The sequence below is a fragment of the Cynocephalus volans genome, chromosome 5 (genome assembly GCF_027409185.1).
Source record: "Cynocephalus volans isolate mCynVol1 chromosome 5, mCynVol1.pri, whole genome shotgun sequence".
Lineage (NCBI taxonomy): Eukaryota > Metazoa > Chordata > Mammalia > Dermoptera > Cynocephalidae > Cynocephalus > Cynocephalus volans.
Genome location: NC_084464.1, coordinates 46,489,465 through 46,506,462, shown reverse-complemented (window position 1 = coordinate 46,506,462; position 16,998 = coordinate 46,489,465). Strand labels below are relative to the sequence as shown.

Sequence of the window (16,998 nt, the reverse complement as noted above, 5' to 3'; positions counted from 1 at the left end):
TGCTCCCGCAGCACTTAAGAGCCTCTACCATAGCACTTAACATTTGGCTGGTCTATTGCTTTTACTGCTTTATGTGCTTTGTTTTCCCAGCTGGACCATAAAGTTCCTTAAGACACTGACATTATTTGCTTTTCTGATTTCACATCCATTCATAGTAGGAAATGGAGAAAATCTATTACACTACAAAAAAAGAAAAACAAAGCCACCTGGAGTCCTCCTGAGATAACCACAGCATCCTGGGCTTACACCCCCTTGCATCTCCTGTGCATAGGTGTTTTCTTTTTCAAAAATCAAGATCATATTGAATGAATTTTTGTGTGTTGATTTCTTTACTCAACACTATAAGGTGAACATTGCCCCATAGCAGACGTTCTTTAAGAACATGTTTACTAACATCTGCATAACACCACAGCATCAGGACCACTGTCAAGTATCCAATCAACACTTCTGTGAAGTGAGGACAGGCTGTCTTGTGATAGTGAGACTGACTCCAGCATGCTTGGAGCGACGCATTTGCCAACCACCAATTACCCTCCATTCCTGCTGATTAAATGCATTTCCTCCCTTCTCCTAAGAAAGCCCATTTCCTGTGGGCATGATTTGCAGTGAAAATGGAATAATTGGCTGTGATGCACGAGCCAGGATGGTAGTCTTGTTGGCAGACGTGTGAGCCACATCTCTTGCCCCTGTCGCCCTGGGTCTGGTGTCAGTCCCATTAGCCTAGGGAGCACCTGGCAGTCCCCACTGCCCTGGCCCCAACCCCTCCAAATCAAAGGCCCTTTCTGCCTGCAGGTGAGAAAGTGTGGAGGAAGCTCAAAGTGCAGTGCTTGCTGCTAAGCTCAACCACCACATCTCAGGAGGTAGAGCCAGGAGTAAAAGGATGTCGATCCTAGACAAGATAGGACCCAGGAGGCCATGACAGAGGTCTTCAGTTTTCTTTCTTTCTTTTTTTTTTTTTTTGTGACCGGTAAGGGGATCGTAACCCTTGGCTTGGTGTCGCCTGCACCGCGCTCAGCCAGTGAGCGCACCGGCCATCCCTATATAGGATCTGAACCTGGGGCCTCGGTGCTCCCAGCGCCACATTCTCCCGAGTGAGCCATGGGGTCGGCCCACAGAGGTCTTCAGTTTTCTGAAGGGCTTAAGTGTGTGTTCTGTGTGGCCCCAAAAGGTAAACTTGGGACACAGGGACAGAAGCCACAAGGAAACAGATTTTGGCGCAACATAAAGATCACTCTAAACCAGCCACAGCAATACAAGGAATGAATGGGCTTCTAGTTTGTAAGGTAGCAAATCCCCTGTCACTGGAACAACGTCACGGCACAGAGAGGATGATTAGACCACATGATGTTAAAGTCCCTTCCACCCTGGGAGGGAGCTGCATGACACCAACAAATGCCCTGTACTCCTCCTACAGCAACTCACAGGACCTTGTCATAGGGAAATTCAACAGCAGCACCTTGTCTGTGCAACACCCTCAGTTTCCAGATGTTCCTAATATATCTGGAGCCTGGTTTCCTGGAAGCTACTTATGCATCTTGTAGAAGAGTCTCCAGGGCATTTCAGAACCAAGGGAAACATTTGTAGCCTACTGAAAACCAATCCCCATGGGATATACCATAGCTAACATGGTGTAAATTATATCATACACAATGAGGGAATGTTTCAATAACAAAAATGCTCCCATTCCTGTGTTTTCTTTTTTTCTGGTTGCTAAAACCTAATTAGCCTTACAGCCTACCTGGCAGCGTCCATGCACCTGCCCAGAATGCTGTGCATGGCTACTCAGGCCATTTTCAGCATCTGCAATAACATGCTTAACCGAGGGATGCTCAGCATTCCTTTCTGTACAGACGCCACCTGCCAGCCAGCTGGCCACCAGAACCGAGGGAGCCTGGGAAGGGTGCTGGAAGGACTGAGCCACTGGCCTCCCTCGATGAGGGGCCTTCCAGCATAGGAACAGAAGCATCCTAACAGAGGCCCCATGCCTTGCATGGATATCTGGTCCTGGGCCACACTTCTCCAAATGCTCGCCCAGCTGTTCTCTGGTCTGGAAGCCCAGGCAGGGGCAGGGAAGCAGGTCTAAGGACTGTAGGGGCTATCATGGGTGGGAACCTCACTCCTTCTAAAATTAGCAGAAGGAGGGGTAAGAAATCAAGAGCTCCGCCTCTAAAATATTGAGGTACAGGGAAGGGACATCCCATGGTTGAGACCACCCTCACTTGCCTATCTGATGGCCAGTCTGATGAAGGGTGCACTCAGAGAGGGGAGGTCCCTAAACACTCATGGCCAGGGCCAACTGTCCCCGCTCATTGGCTGAGCCACCTTTGTCATCCTTCCCCATGGAATGTGGTGAGTCAGGGGTTAGGTCACAAGAACCATAAATATACTTGGTTTAACTTTAAAAAAAAAAAATAGAAAAATAAATTACTATTCTAAAACTTAAGATTTTTAAAAGCTGCAAAACAAATGCCCCAAAGCTGGCTTTGGGAGGGTGTTTGTTACAGACGTCATGGTCTGCTCTGGAGATGGAGATAGCCCTAGATTAAGTGAGCTGTCCTAGCCAGGGCCCTCCTGCAACCTTAGGCTGGCTCCCTGGGCACGCTGCTATTCGAGAGGTACCAACCCAAACCCATCGGTAAGAAACCCACAGAGGACCCACAGGAGACTAGAGTGTAGTGGTGAGAGCTCTGTGCTGACCCTGACCACTGCCCCACCCAGGAGACAGAGCAAGGCCGGCATAGGTTGGAGAGGTCTGCTTCAGAGGGAAGGCACCTCAGCACCGACTTAGGACTGCATTCCCAGAGACCGGGAGGGCAGCAAACAGTGTTCCAGGAAGCAAGGAGGGGCAGGACAGGGCTTGCTAGATTCACCTCACACCAAGCTTCCAAGATAACTCATGTGAGAAGGTGACTTCATGCCTGTAAGTGGTTACATTCCCCTCCCTGTGTCCACACAGAACAAAGAGGCCGTGTTTCACAGTGGTTAGAACATGACCAAGTGACCCCCAGGCCTGGAGCTCCTGGATGCATGCTTCCACTCTGCCAATTACTGGCAGCATGACTCCAAGTCACTTAACCACTCGGGACCTCATTTCCTTCATCTGGAAAATGGAGATGCTAATATCAGTGTACACCTTGGGGCTGCTGGGAAATTTCAATGAACTAACACATGCAGACCATTAAGAGCAGCACCCAGCACACGGTGAGCACTCACAAGAAACATCAACTTCTGTTGTCATTAATGTGACATCAATGCCTGCTCCTGGGGAGCCAGTGCTGCCTCTGAGGTGAGCCCAAGCCCTGAGCTCAGCCCACCACCCAGGCTGCCCTGCCACAGCTGAACCTGCGAGCACACCTCAGGAGGACTTTCAGGAGAGGGACAGTGTTGGCTGCTGCTCTCGGCACTTTCTGGAAAGAGGGAACACTGGATCCTAAGCCCAGGGTCCTAGCCAGGTCTCTACTCCACAGGGAGCCAGAGGAAAGATACCTTGGTTTCTCTTTTCTTTTCGACCCCTTGTGTTTTGTAAGAGTACAGAATTATACCTCAGAAAAGCAACTAATCTTCCACACCAATTCAGCCTCTCCTCTGGGCCATTTCTGAGGCCATGAGTCCATGAGGCTATGCGGCCCTGGTCTCCATCCCAGGTGCTGGGCCTCAGCTGAGCAGGGAAGAGGCCTTCCTGCTAGAGACAAGGCTCCTTGCTTCAGTGACAACTCACATGACAGCAAAGTTTTGGGAAATAAAGGAAAACTCCTGGCATCCAGCTGAGGTTTTATAAGGAGTCACCACAAGCCGCTGGCTGTCCTGTTCACCACAACCCTGGGGTCTGGCTCGGAACAAGCTGTCCTTGATGCCTTACCCACAGCACATGGCCTGAGGTCTGAGAGGAAGACCAGCGAGAGGCAGAGGTGGAGAAGAGAAGGCACACGACACTCGGCTAACTTCGGTGTCTAAGTCACCTCAGTGAGCTCTTCCCAGGGAGACATGTCTATGTTCTGTTGCAAAGTCCAGCGGGCCAGGGGAGACCAGGGAGGCACGCTTCCACTGAGCAGCCCCAGCCGCTGAGGAGGCCTGCAGGCACTTACCAGGAAGTGGACATCATCAAAGCCATTCAGAAGCAACTTGCTCTCATACTGCTGCAGCCCAATTGACTCCAGCCACTCCCCGACGCTCTGCTCCAGCGTCCGCGAACCTGACGAGAGAGGAATCGGCAGACGCTTGAAAAAGGAAAAACCATTAAGGCGGTAGCAGCGGCACTCAGAGGAAGACAGATGGCATTGCCACATCATAGTCATTACCATAAAGCAGCCAAATTATGTACAAGAGACCAGAGAGCAGCGCACACGCAGCTGCTCCTCCGTGCGCAGGCCAGTGACAGGACTGCCTGGCGCTGCACGCACGCTGCCCCAGCTCGAGCGCTGCGCCCGCTCACACCCCTCCTCTCAGCTGCTTTGGGCCGTGGTGGCACATGCACGATCTCTGCCCACGCGTTGGGGCCAGACAACCCCCAATAGTCTCCAGGTCAAGTCCTCATCAGCGTTCACATTGAGGTATCTCAGAGTCTGTCCCCACAGGCACTAGGGGGGCCAGGGGAGCTGCTAAGTGCCCAGAAGCCCCGCCGCTCCTCTGATCCATGCAATGTCTGGAGCCCCCTTAGGGCTGAGGCGAGGGGCAAGTACTGTGACCTTGCAGCATAAACTGTCAGGAGAGAGCACGCATCTTCATGCAGCTGAGGGACACAGGCACACAGTGAGGGCTCCGGGAGGGAAGCAGCGGCGGCTGTTCACAGGGCCCCAGCACATGCAACACAGGCAGCACAGAACACGGCAGGGGGAGAAAAGAGACGTTTACTTGTTTTCCCCCAGCAGTCCTGGAATAAGCAAACCATGGCCACCAGCCCTTTGTGCTCAGAGGCTCAAGGCAGCAAGGGGCTGAGTGGGGCGCATGGGCCAGGGTTCAGGGACCAGGTTCAGGTGTGGCGCTGCCAGGATGGCCACATCGCACTCCGCGGGCTGTGCGGCCAGGAGCCTACAGCTAGACTCTGGCAGTCGGTGGGTGGGGTGTCTCCTGCACCAGGATGCTGTGGGAAGAGCTGCCTCCCCAGGCTGGGCTGGTGTTCAGGGGCTGGGCGTTCATTTTCCTCTTCTGATAGTGGCTGTTCCTGTGACTTGCCTGCCTGCTCCAGTGGAAAGCAGGCAGGAAAATTCAGTTCTTCACTAAAGAAGACAAAACTCAACCAGATAAAAGAGAGAAAATGGAAGTGGTCCTCTGTCAGCTGAGCAGTGGCAACTTAAGTCTATTCACGTTCTGCGCTGTCCTTTCTTTGGCTGAGTGATAAAGACAGTGACTGTCTTCCCAGGGTCTCCGGATCTCAACGTTCTCCTCTAAGGATGAGCAGTGGGGGGAGGACATCTATCTGCTCTGCTCCTCAGCTGGGGCAGGGATTGTGGTGGCACAGGGAGGACAGAAGTTCAGCTCCTCCTGGCAGACCTTGGATACTCTGCGCTGAATGCCTTAACCCCCACCTACTCTGGTTCTCATGTGTGAGAACAGATAAAAGAAGAAAAAAAAGAGAAAGGGAGGAAAAAGAGGTACAAGGAAGAAAAAAGAAGTACCAACTATAAAAACATCACCTCCAAAGAACTCTTGACACGATGAAAGTCATTCTGTTGTTCCCACTTTCTGTCCCTCAGGGCAGGACGATGCCAACTTGCTTGGTTAGCTAAGAGACCCTGGTGACCATTGTGCCACCATCACCCCCCCCTCCTCTGTCCTCTGCAGAACAGATGGTGGTCAGGGACCGGGTGGCCTCCGGGTGCACGCTGCAGCAGTACTCCAAGATGCTGAGACTGGGGTACTTGTGCTCTCCAGCCCTTGGATGCGAAGTCTGCTCCAGGAACCTAAGCAGCAGGCTCTTGTATGCCCATGAAGTCAAGTGTCCCGTGCTGCTGATTCATTCCTGCTTGTAATCCCCCAGCCAGGCAGCTGTGGTCCTGCCTGCTGCCGGTGGACGTATGCGCTTACAGAACTGCAGCAGAATGCTTTGTCTAAAGGCTCCTGGGCTCCACGCTGCCTGCTGCCGGCTCCACCGTCCTTGCTCACTCTCATAATGTCTGGCCCTCCCCTTTCTCCCCTCCCCACCCTTCCCCCTTCCATGCTTAGAAAAATACATCATGGATCGGACATTGGAGCAGAAGCTGCTGCTGCTGAGGGAGGAGACAGCAGCATGAGCATCAGAGCAAAATGACGGATTTCCCAATATCTGATTTTGGCTGATACAAATGCATATGAAAGACAGAGATGGTGAAACCTTACCTCCAAGCTCAAGGAGCTGGAAACAGCTTATCAAGAAAAATAGAGAAGGAATGGTCCCATAGCCTTGACTGACAGTTTCTAGGCCAGCCAGGAGAGGGAACAGAGGAATGACACAGTCCACAGACAAGTGACCCCCCCAACTCGTCACTTCAGGAGTGACTATACTTATCATAAAACCAGGTAACCAAACAAGGCCATCACATCTGACGTTCCTCAGGTAAGCATACCAAATAATTTGGGGACAGACTTCTCTTTAAGGCCTGTTTAGAGCTCAGGGGAGAAGCACTATACCCAGAGCAGGACACTAACAATCTGCAGAAGAGCTTGGAAGGGGAAAGGCAAGGACAAGGGGAGACGAGGACCACATTCCAAGTACAGCTGTGGAGGGACAAAAAAGGTAATGCACATATGAGACAAAAATCCAGAGACCACACATCACCCTCTAAATATGCCAGGAGATCCTAACAAGCTGTAGATGGCACTGGCAAAGAAAGGGCTCTGTGTATAAGGAGGTCAGGCCCCTGAAGGTCTCTGCATTTAACACCTATTCAACACCTGGAACAGGCTGCCTTTGACAAAAGAAAGCCAAGCAAGTTCTCTCCTGCTTGATGGAACAAGCCTTTGTTGAAAGAAGCCAGAGTGGCCTGGCCCAGGGGGAAGGCTTGCCACTGGGGACTCCTGAGAGTGGGAGCTGGCAGAGGGGTGAGTTAGTTGTAAAATACGTCTACTGGGGATTTGGGTAACTAACTCCAGTGCTGGTAGCCCAGGGGCCCATGGCCCCTAATCAGAACTGAGACTCCAATGCTGTGGTCTTGCCCTCCAGGTGAGAACGCTCTGCAACAGACACGCTGAGCAATCCTCCCACTTCGTTCAGGACTGCCTGCTGTAGAGCCTGCTCCTCCACCCAGGCTGCCATCCCACAGCCCAGGTCTCTTTTCCCTGATCCTGAAACCTCAGGACAATCTGAACCAATCAAAATAAATAATTAATTTCAAAATAAAAAATTCTGTTTTGGGGTGGGCTGAAGGATGATGCCTCCTGAGGTCCTGGGGAAAGCCCCCTGCTGACTCAGCACTCAGAGTTCATGGACAGGCCTAAGCCCACCTTCCCCATGCTTTGTGGCTGGCAGTGGTGCAGACACAGCAGGCTGGGGTTCTGCAGCACAGGTGGAGGAGCCCTCTGTTTAGGTGGCCACCCACATGTGCCTGCTCTTGACTTTCCCAAGCTGGCTATGGAAGATAGGTTAACAAAATGAACACTAAAACAAGGCTGCTGTGTGTTGGGATCCAGAAACCCAGGAGTATAGACAGACCACGTCTTGCCACTCACATGGGTTTATGGGGGACAAGACCCTGTATGAGGGACCAAACAGCAAGGAAAGAACTCAAGTTAACACCTCCAAGGAGAAGGCTCTTCCTGAGGAGCTGCTGCATCTTGATTTATTCCATCCAAGAGGCAATGGTCTGCTTCTAACTCAAAGCTCTCTAGCACATGCAAGTGATTTTGGCTCCTGCTCCCAGGACATAGAGGGGTATAGGAGAGCAGAGAGTGGCTTCAAGTAACTGACTGCTATTGATCCCATCCCTGACTGTCCCCAAAGCACAGCTTTGAAAATGACAACAGTGTTTGTCTCAGTCCCAAACATCTATTACCAACAAACACTCAACCCTTGGAAAAGCCTGCAAACTACAACAGAGTGTGAGATCACTTGACTGAGTGTAAGCAATTGCCTGGAAACAGATCCACAAACTCCTAGCCAGAAGAGCCACCTCCACAACTCCAGCATAATCCAAGACTGACAAAGATGGACCAAACCCAGCTTAGCCCTCTCTGCTAGACCCCAGGGAAGCAAAGCTACTGGAGGGAGAGTGGCTTTAGGAGGGAGATAAGCCAGGGGAACAGACGCCCCTATTCTCTAGGTTTCTCAATATGAATAAGTAATGATTTCGTGGACAAAAATGAGCGTAGCTGCTATTTACAGCTGAGTATTTGTCTTATTCGCAACAAACCAATGAGGTCAGTACTATTATCCAAACATAGATGGGGAGCCAGGGGCTCAGAGACAGTAAGTGACTTACCACATGTATGTATCTAGAACCAGGATGGGACAGCAGGGCTGTGACGCTCCAGAGCCCAGGCCCTCCTCACCAAGCCCCTGGCCTCAGCAGCTTCTTTCCTTCTGATGTGCACACTTGACCCCACCCACCAAACTTCCTGCCAGAACCACTGCAGCCCATGGAGGAAACATAGGTGCCACTTGAGACTGGCAGGTCGATCCTGAATGGAGCCTGAGTGAGCAAGGAACTCCACCCCTTCAGTGTAGACAGGCATTTTCATTAAAAAAACAAACAAACAAACAAAAAAACACGCCAGATTCCCTGCTGGCTGCTTTTAGCCCAGGTGCCCTGGTGTCAGGACTATCTTCAGATGCTTGGGGGAAGGGGTGTGAGAGCTGCTCTGAAAGGCACCTTTAAGAACATCTCGCCTGAGAAAGTAACTAATCCTATTATTAAGGAAAACAGCTCAGATGGCCTCCCTGTTCCCTGTTTCAAACAAAAGAAACAGAGGCACCTCATGCCTAGCGCTTAGAAATGAAAAGAATAACCAAAGTAGCAGTGAAATAGAGTAAAAATGGTAAGTGACCAAATAAACAAAAATAGAAACAGACACAAGGAGGAAACAAAGTCGGTCCCTCCAGGTGACTCTGATGCATGCCAAAAGTCTGGGATCACGGGTCTAATCTAGCGCAGTGCTGCTATCATGAATCAGGCCAATGAGAGCCGTGTTCTCATGAAGAGTTAGTGACAGAGGCATCTCAGAAGCCAACACTGAGGTGCACCCCAGTTTAAGTCAATCAGAGAAAGCCTACATTTACAAAAATAATGCATAAGTGACAATTGTTCATAAAAAATTTTTTCCTAATAGGCAGCCTAAAATTCAATTTGTACACTTTCCCCTCCAATATGTAAATGGAGTCATGGCTCTAAAAATAACAGCCAGATTGACTGTCTAGGTACAGGATATTCTGAACCGTAAGAGCATGACATGGTCTGAGGCTGACCTCTCTCACCCCCCAGACGTCTGTCTTCTGTGTCAGAGGAAACACCTGAGTCAGAAAGGAGGCAGTGGTTTGTGTTTCACAGGAAAATAGCTGCTTGGTACAGTACCTGAGATCTTCTGCTGTTCCTGAGAAAAGTCAATCCCTTCTCCGATAGAACTCATGATTTTCTCAATCTGAAATGGAAAAAAGGAACAAACAGGAGAGGCAGTCAGGTTTGGGTTAAACGTGGCCAGCTCACCATCAGTGCCCCTAGGAGCTGATCTCCAGATCTCTTCCAAATGATTCCCAGGTCCAGCACCAACCTGCAAGGTATCTGAGCTCCCTGCTGCTCAGATCTAAAAAATAAAAAAGCCCTTCTCCGGCCCTAGCCCAGACAGTCTGAAGAACTGCTCTGAAGGGACTGAGATAGTGACAATCTGGGCTCAGCTGCTAGAAATGCCAAAGGACCTCCCTTTCAAGGCATTTATATATCACTCCCCCAACTGTTCTCCCAGACCTAGCAGAGCTTGGGTAGAGGGTGCAACAGCAGGCGAGCCCTGGCCCATTTCACTGCTCTTGCTAGAATTTAAATTCCATGAGAGTATAGACTTTGTTAGCCTCATTCCATGCTATACCCCAAGTGCCTAGAGTAATGCCTGGCAAATCATAAGCATCAACAGATAATTGATACTGCATGACTGCCAGCTCTGAAGTGTGAGGACAATTTTGAGAGTTGAGACAAGCAGACTCCCTGCACATAGGAACCTCTTGGAAGCCGAGGTGAGGCAGGCACATAACCCTAGAAGACCTTTTGCTCCCTGGAGGCCAGCAGTCCTGGATGGAGCTCTGTGTTCAGGGGAAGAGAAGGAGCACAGGCACTTGCCCTTCCTCTGGACCACAGAAGAGAAAGCTAGTCTCCAGGCACCGCAACGTCTCTGGCACCGCCTCCTATATGGACCACCAATTCCAGCCATCTGGCTTTGGGTGTTCTCGGCCAGATCCAACACCCCCCCCCACCCCCACCCCGGCCCAACCAGGAAACCTGGCCAGGGAGGGGCAGGACCAGGCAGTGAGGAGGAGCCACCTTCTCTTCTTCCCCTCCTCCTCCTTTTTGGGTTGCAGTGATAATGAGCTCATTCACTGCTTTTTTTCCAAAGAAATGAAAAGAGGACCTTTTGTACCAGAGCTTGGATGCTTTTTCCTCTAAGTGCAAGTAAGGAGCCTGGGCCTGACAATCAGAAAAACAACTCTCCAGCCAGCCTCCAGCTGGCAGACAAAGATGTACATCTGACACCCAGCAGAAGAGCACAGAGCAAGTACCACCTCTCCCTCTGCAGCCAGGAGCTTGGGGAGGTATTTTTCTCCAGCCACAGAAATGACTGCCAACTCCATCCCGAATCTCAGCAAAAGAAGAGGGAAACATAACATATCTGACCCGTGGAGCAAACTGAGGATGTGTCTCTACTTATTGGCCCCAGCAGGCCAGAGGCAGGCACAGAAACAGCGGGGAGGCAGACAGCACCAGAGCAGGTCTGCACTGCCCCTTGAAGAAAATGCCACACCCCATGGGGCCTGCCCATCTCAAGTGCTGACTCCTTCAGCATGGTACAACCAGGGAAACACCCAGACAAGCAGACAAGTACCTTCACCCTCCCAAAGGCTCGGTTTTAAATACATGAAAACAGGACAGATACTGCCTCCCATACAGGGTTGTGTGGATTAAAAGATTATGTACATAAAGCATCTAGCCGAAGATCTAGTTAACAGTAGATGCTCCATAAAAGATTTGTTTGCTTTCCACTTCCCCTCTGTTGTCCTCTGAGTGCTCCAGCCTAATAAAACCTATTTTTAAAGTTTTAAAAAATATTTTTACTTACACTTTTTTTGAAAAATAATAATACGTCCATATGATTCAAAATTACAAAAAGATACAAAATGTCATTCAGAGAAAAGTCTCCCTCCCACCCGTCTCCCAGTCACCTAGTTCTTCTCTCTGGAGGCGACCAATGAAGTCTAGATCTATTCTATTCACTTGTAGGCAAACATAGCGGCATATTCCACCCCCATACAAATAGGCGCATTCCATATATGCTATCTGCATCTTGCTTTTTCCATTTAATAATATACCTTGGAGTTCCTTCCATAGTTCACAAGGAATAATTTTGTTTTAAATGGATGAACTGTAATAATCTGGTGTATGGCTATATGCCAATTCAACCAGTCCTCTGACAGATATGTGGGTAGTTTCCAATCTTTTCTCATTCTAAACAGTGCTATGATGAATACTGTTCTACATGCGTCTTTGCACACATGTGAAAGCATATATACAGGATAATTCCTAGGTACTTCTTGAGAGTCTGTCCAGCACAGAATCTTAAGAATTAGCAGCAGGTCATATAATCCCAACTCCTAACCCATATCCAATTTTGCTTAAAGACCTTCCAGAAATGGGGTGCTTGCTAACTCATCCAGTCAGTTCACCCCATTTCCAGAAAGTACCTATTCATAACATTTGTTTTTTTTCACATTTAAATCCTTTTTTCTAACTTTGTCATAGTGGTCCCCGTTATTTCCCTAGAGCAATTCCTCTTCCACCGGAAAGGCTTAGAGGTATCTGTCTGAAGACAGCTTTTCTCTTCTAGGCCAAGCTGCATGGCATGACACATCAGTGCCAGTTCCAGAAGCCTGGGTTACCCAATCACATTACAGAAGCCTTGATGCTAGGAGAAGAGCAGGTAACTCAATATCTGCTGATTTGCCTTCTTCTTCCTTTTCTACAACATTTATAGGAAAAAAGTAGGGTGTTCAAGGTGAGGAAACTTGTTCCCACACAGTGCAGGGGGGATAGGTCTTTATTTCTAAAATAGCTCCACCAGCCTTTGGGTCCCTCCTCCAGGCCAAAGTGGGTGTATGTGGGAGAACCACCACTGCCAGCACACTGAGGGCTGGAATCAAGCATATTTTATTTGCCATTTCACCCCCTGGGCCTGGCTCATAGTAAATAGGCAACTTATAGAATGAATGAATGAATGAATGAATGTATAGTTTCCACTTACTTAGAGCCAGCAATGAAAAAGCTGTTTTCCCAAGGCCATGCAGAGTTGCAAAGGGTGGAAAGAGGTGAAATGGGGGGGGGGGGGGGGGTGACTCCAAGGTATCCTTTGAAATAACGTCAAGTCATTTACATTACATATTTCATTATTATCATAACCACTTAACACCCAAAGCCCTGGCTGCACAGTTTATGAGATTTTGCCAAAGGGCTTTTTGAAACCAGAGTGAACAGAATTGAACAGTCCTGCTGCTTCTCTGCTCTGCTCCTTCCTGCTTGCCCCAGGATTCACCCTCACATCAACTTCAAGGGGCCAGCAGAAGCCCAGGTTTCCATGGCCTATTCCCTGGGTGGGTATGTGAGGTATTCCAGACTGCAGCCCAGCTGGGAAAGGCTAATGGACACTCTCAGAATGATTTCACCGAAACTAGGAAGTGTTTTATTGTTCTGTGAACTGCCATAGCTGAGTCAAGCTGAGAAGATTCCAGTTTACAGAGGAACTCAGTGTATACTTGGTAGCTTATTGACAGTTTGTTACTGAGGACCCTTTCCTTAGCAAGTAGAACTTGCCTTGGTAGACACTCAGGGCTAGGAGGGATGTGGCAGTGAAGAGGACCTGTATGGGCAGAAATTGGCAGGTCCCCACTCTAGCACCACACACAGCAAGGCGTCTGGGGCTGTGATCCTGCCCAACCCCTCAACCTGGGCGTGGAGAAAGGGAGGAGCTGGACCTCATCTTCTCTTCTTGCCTCACCCCTCATGGCCCAGAACCAGCGAAGGGAATATGATCATTTCAGTCTAGACAAAGAAGAACATTCAAAGACAGGAGATACCATTCTGATCTACACACTTCATAAAGTTTAACCATTTAGGCTTGAGTTAAAAAACAATCTGATTAGGCTGCTTTCCCAGAAACACTGTTCATCTCAGGGGAAGGAAGAGGCAGGTGGAATGTAACAGAAGGGCACAGCTTAGTGTTCTCTCCTTTTTCTGTTGTTAGGATAAGTGATGTTTTTGGAGAGAGATGGGAAATGACAATGCTTTAATACTATACTTTGCACGAACTATGATAGAGAACTTATATTTGTGTTTGTTAAGGTAAGGCCCTAAAAGCTATCACCATAATGAACTTTTGTACTAAAAAAATGCTTGGAAATGTTCCATTTCCAGAAGGAATTCAAGATGATTCTATTTAGACTTTAACCAGGACTGTTTGAAATGTATTCCCCATATGGCTGAAAACAAAAACAAACACTAGATATACTGCTGTGCAGGCCGTCTGACATCTGCTTGCTTAGACCACAGGATCCTGGTTGCCTGCGGGCTGGCAACGGGAGGTGGGGTTCTGTGTATGGAGAGGCCTTCATCCCCCATCCCCAGGCTGTTGAGCCACACAGATGACACCAGTCTTTTCAGTGTTTACCGGGAGGGGGCGAGGGTGAAGAAAAGCTTTGCCAAGTTTTGATGGATCTTTCCCTATGTCAGGAAGTGTGCTAGGCACAGGCAGTCTGCAGAAGGACCACAAGCTTCAGTGCAACTTGGCTCCAAGGCCTGTGGGAAACCTCCCTTCCAGGAGGTGGTACAAGTTAGAAGCAATGACTATGTTCAGGGGCTCCCATTCGGGACCAAGTATCGGGACAGCAGGATTCAGTCAGGTCAACATGCCTAGAAGCTGGGGCCCCTGTAGAGGAGGAAGGAAAGGAAATTGCCTTCTTCCTACTTTCCTTTGGTGTGAATGGGAACAAGAAGGGTGATGTTTCTGCAATTTACCAGCAACTGAGCTGGCTCCTCATGGCAGACATTTCCCCCAACCCCCTTTCTGCTGCCTGGGGAGCAGTCGATGCCCTAGGACTCCCCACCAATTGGAAAACACACATACCAGTCTCCTTGGGCCTGTTCCACAGGGCTGGAGACACCTTCTACCTCCCCTCTTCCTCCCCAATGCTTATTACCTTACTGGCCCAGAAACACTCTGCTTTGCACTGTTACTTCCCTGTTTTATGGTGTGTCCCAGAGACACTACAGAACCATCAAGGGTAAGGACCCTGTTTCATACTGTATTTCTTTTACATCCCACCCTATGCCTTGTACAGAACAGGCATGCTGGAGGTATTCAGTGACAAACAGTAACAGTTACCATTTGCTCAATGCTCATGCCAACTGCTCTTACACTAACGGAGGCAGAGGGGAAAGGCAGCCGACACTGTCACTTCTGGACCAGTCTGGATTCTCTAACTCCCCTTCCCTCCATGCTTTTATCTTTCTTTCACTGAGCTCCCTAGCTTGCTGTCACAAGGCTGTTGCTCCCCCAAAGCACGTCACGCCCCACAACCACCAGCTGGCCCTTTCTCTCAGCAATCCTGCAGAGCCTTGACACATTGCCAGGCAAACATACTATCCCATTTTTCAGGTGAGGAAACAAGCTCTACTGGGCAGAATCGCAAACTGTCCACCAACAGCACTGCTCTCACTTTTGGTAAGTGCTATCGCACCCGAGCCTGCTCCCCAGGGAACTCAAGCTTTCTGCTGCAGGGGGACCAAGTGGCAGACCCTTCCTTCTGGCTAGATGGCCTTGCTTAGACAGCATTCTCCATCCCAGGAGCGTAGGGACGAAGAACTGAACCTTAACCTCCTCAGCCTCTCCAGGTGCTCCGCGCCCATCCCACCAGGTGACTGCTGACATCCAAATTGGTTCCTTAGGCGGTGCAAGGAACCCTAAAGACTGCTAACGGCTGCACTCCTCAGCCCAGAAACCACATAAGAATTCATCACCATATCTGTCTTCTGCCTCTTAGCAGCAGACAGGCTCTCGGCTTAGAGTGGGCTTTGATTCACATCTGAAAAAGGGTCACTGACCAGGGTCTGAGTTATTTTTTTCCTTCTCCTCCCAGACTGAATTGCACAAGGCCTCAGGAAAGACAAAGACGGATTGAAGTAAATTATCTGTCCTGATTTTCTAACCTTGTCAACTGCTTTTAGGAGAGGGTGGGGGAGGGGGGAAGACACAGCAGGGAATGAATAAATACCTGCCAACTGGGCTCAGGGCTGTCCTTGAGGCAGACCAGGCAGACCAGACACGGCAGCTCCACTAACAATGAGTAACTTCTTTTCCAGAGAGGCTGTTAGTCTCAGCTTAATTTGTCTCATCACAGGGGGCCCTCAGATTGTTACCATATATACTGTTGTATCCCCCCACTTGGATCGCCTTCCTTCTCAATCCCCCTTTTTCTTACTAGGCTAAGAGACAACATAGCTGTTCTGTCTCAAAAGTGCTCTGTCCCTCTTCACTCACAAAGACTCAAATTAAAGACTGCCCATTGTGTTTGCTCCAGGCTAGACTGGTGAGGAGAGGACAGCCAAGGACACTCTGGCTTCCTGGCCCCAGTCTATATCTCTAATGGCCCTCAGCACTCCTCATTTTTATCTTACCCACACCTCTTGGGTTGCTGATACTGGGTCTTGCTCCCCTAAAGCATCTCACACCCCACAACTACTAGCTGGCACATTCCCTGACCCAGAGGTTGGGGCTTACGCCGCAAACCTGCAACTTGACAGAAATACATGGACATGACATAAGCATGACAGAAAGGAAATACAGTGTACATGGAAACAATACTTGCTGAATGACCTTCTCATACCAGAACAGCCTACTATAAAAGCAATAACTCAAAGCCCCAAGAAACTGCTGAAAGAAGAAAGAGTGGGGAGACCTAGATTCCAATTAACTTTATTATTGCTTGCCACGTAACTCTGGGTTATGCGCCAAGTATTGGCTTTAATAAGTGGGACAAGACTCTAAAAGATTAATGAGGATTACGTATTTGGATTCCAGTCCAATTTATGCAATCTACTTTCCAGCCAAGAGCAGGCTTAGTTTTTGGTGCAGGGGTAGGGGCGAGGAAGCACACAGACCTCAGAAAGGCTGCGGTATCTAACACACTGGGTAGCCTGCCTCCTGGTCCTTCCTGCACCACCAACAACCTCCAAGTAACCTTCCCCGTGGTCCTGTTCTTTCACAATCTGAGTTTTCGCTACTAAGCGCACTGCACTTAGTCTGGCTATAGATAAAACCAGCCTAAAAAAAACACCCTAAACTCCCACTCAGAATTCATTTCCTCAGCAGCGTGGCTAGGAAGAGGGATCCTACATCCATCAGTTCCTCAGATACTAGAGGGGAACACCTGTCTTGCAAAGTCAGGGCAGTGAGATGTAGAATTTTTTTTTTTTTTTTGTCTTTTTCGTGACCGGCACTCAGCCAGTGAGTGCACCGGCCAGTCCTATATAGGATCCGAACCCGCGGCGGGAGCGTCGCTGCACTCCCAGCGCCACACTCTCCCGAGTGCGCCATGGGCTCGGCCTGAGATGTAGAATTTTGAACAAATTATGTACACTTACGATGTAAAGAAAAAAATTATACTTAATACACACCTTCAGTATCCATCAGCTGTCTTGAGATTTCCTGCAGTTTGCTACTCCCAATTATCTCTGAACTTGTGAAATAGGAAGGAGTTGCATAAATGAAGTTGACAGAGTCTCCAAACTTCATTTTAAGGCACTGGTTAAAATCTTTCAGACAAGACTTTCACAAAAG

General features: G+C 49.2%; 1 protein-coding gene across 10 annotated transcripts in view; it reads right to left on the bottom strand.

Moving 5' to 3' along the window:
* The window catches only part of ANKS1A (ankyrin repeat and sterile alpha motif domain containing 1A), a 188,341-nt gene that overhangs the window by 25,664 nt on the left and 145,679 nt on the right, over nt 1-16,998 (bottom strand). For all 10 annotated transcript variants that reach the window (XM_063097298.1, XM_063097296.1, XM_063097291.1 and 7 more), the window contains 2 exons: nt 9,483-9,549; nt 4,086-4,192 (listed from right to left, as the gene is read on the bottom strand). In XM_063097298.1, the coding sequence (XP_062953368.1) occupies nt 4,086-4,192; nt 9,483-9,549 (174 nt within the window). The remainder of the gene's footprint in view (nt 1-4,085; nt 4,193-9,482; nt 9,550-16,998) is intronic.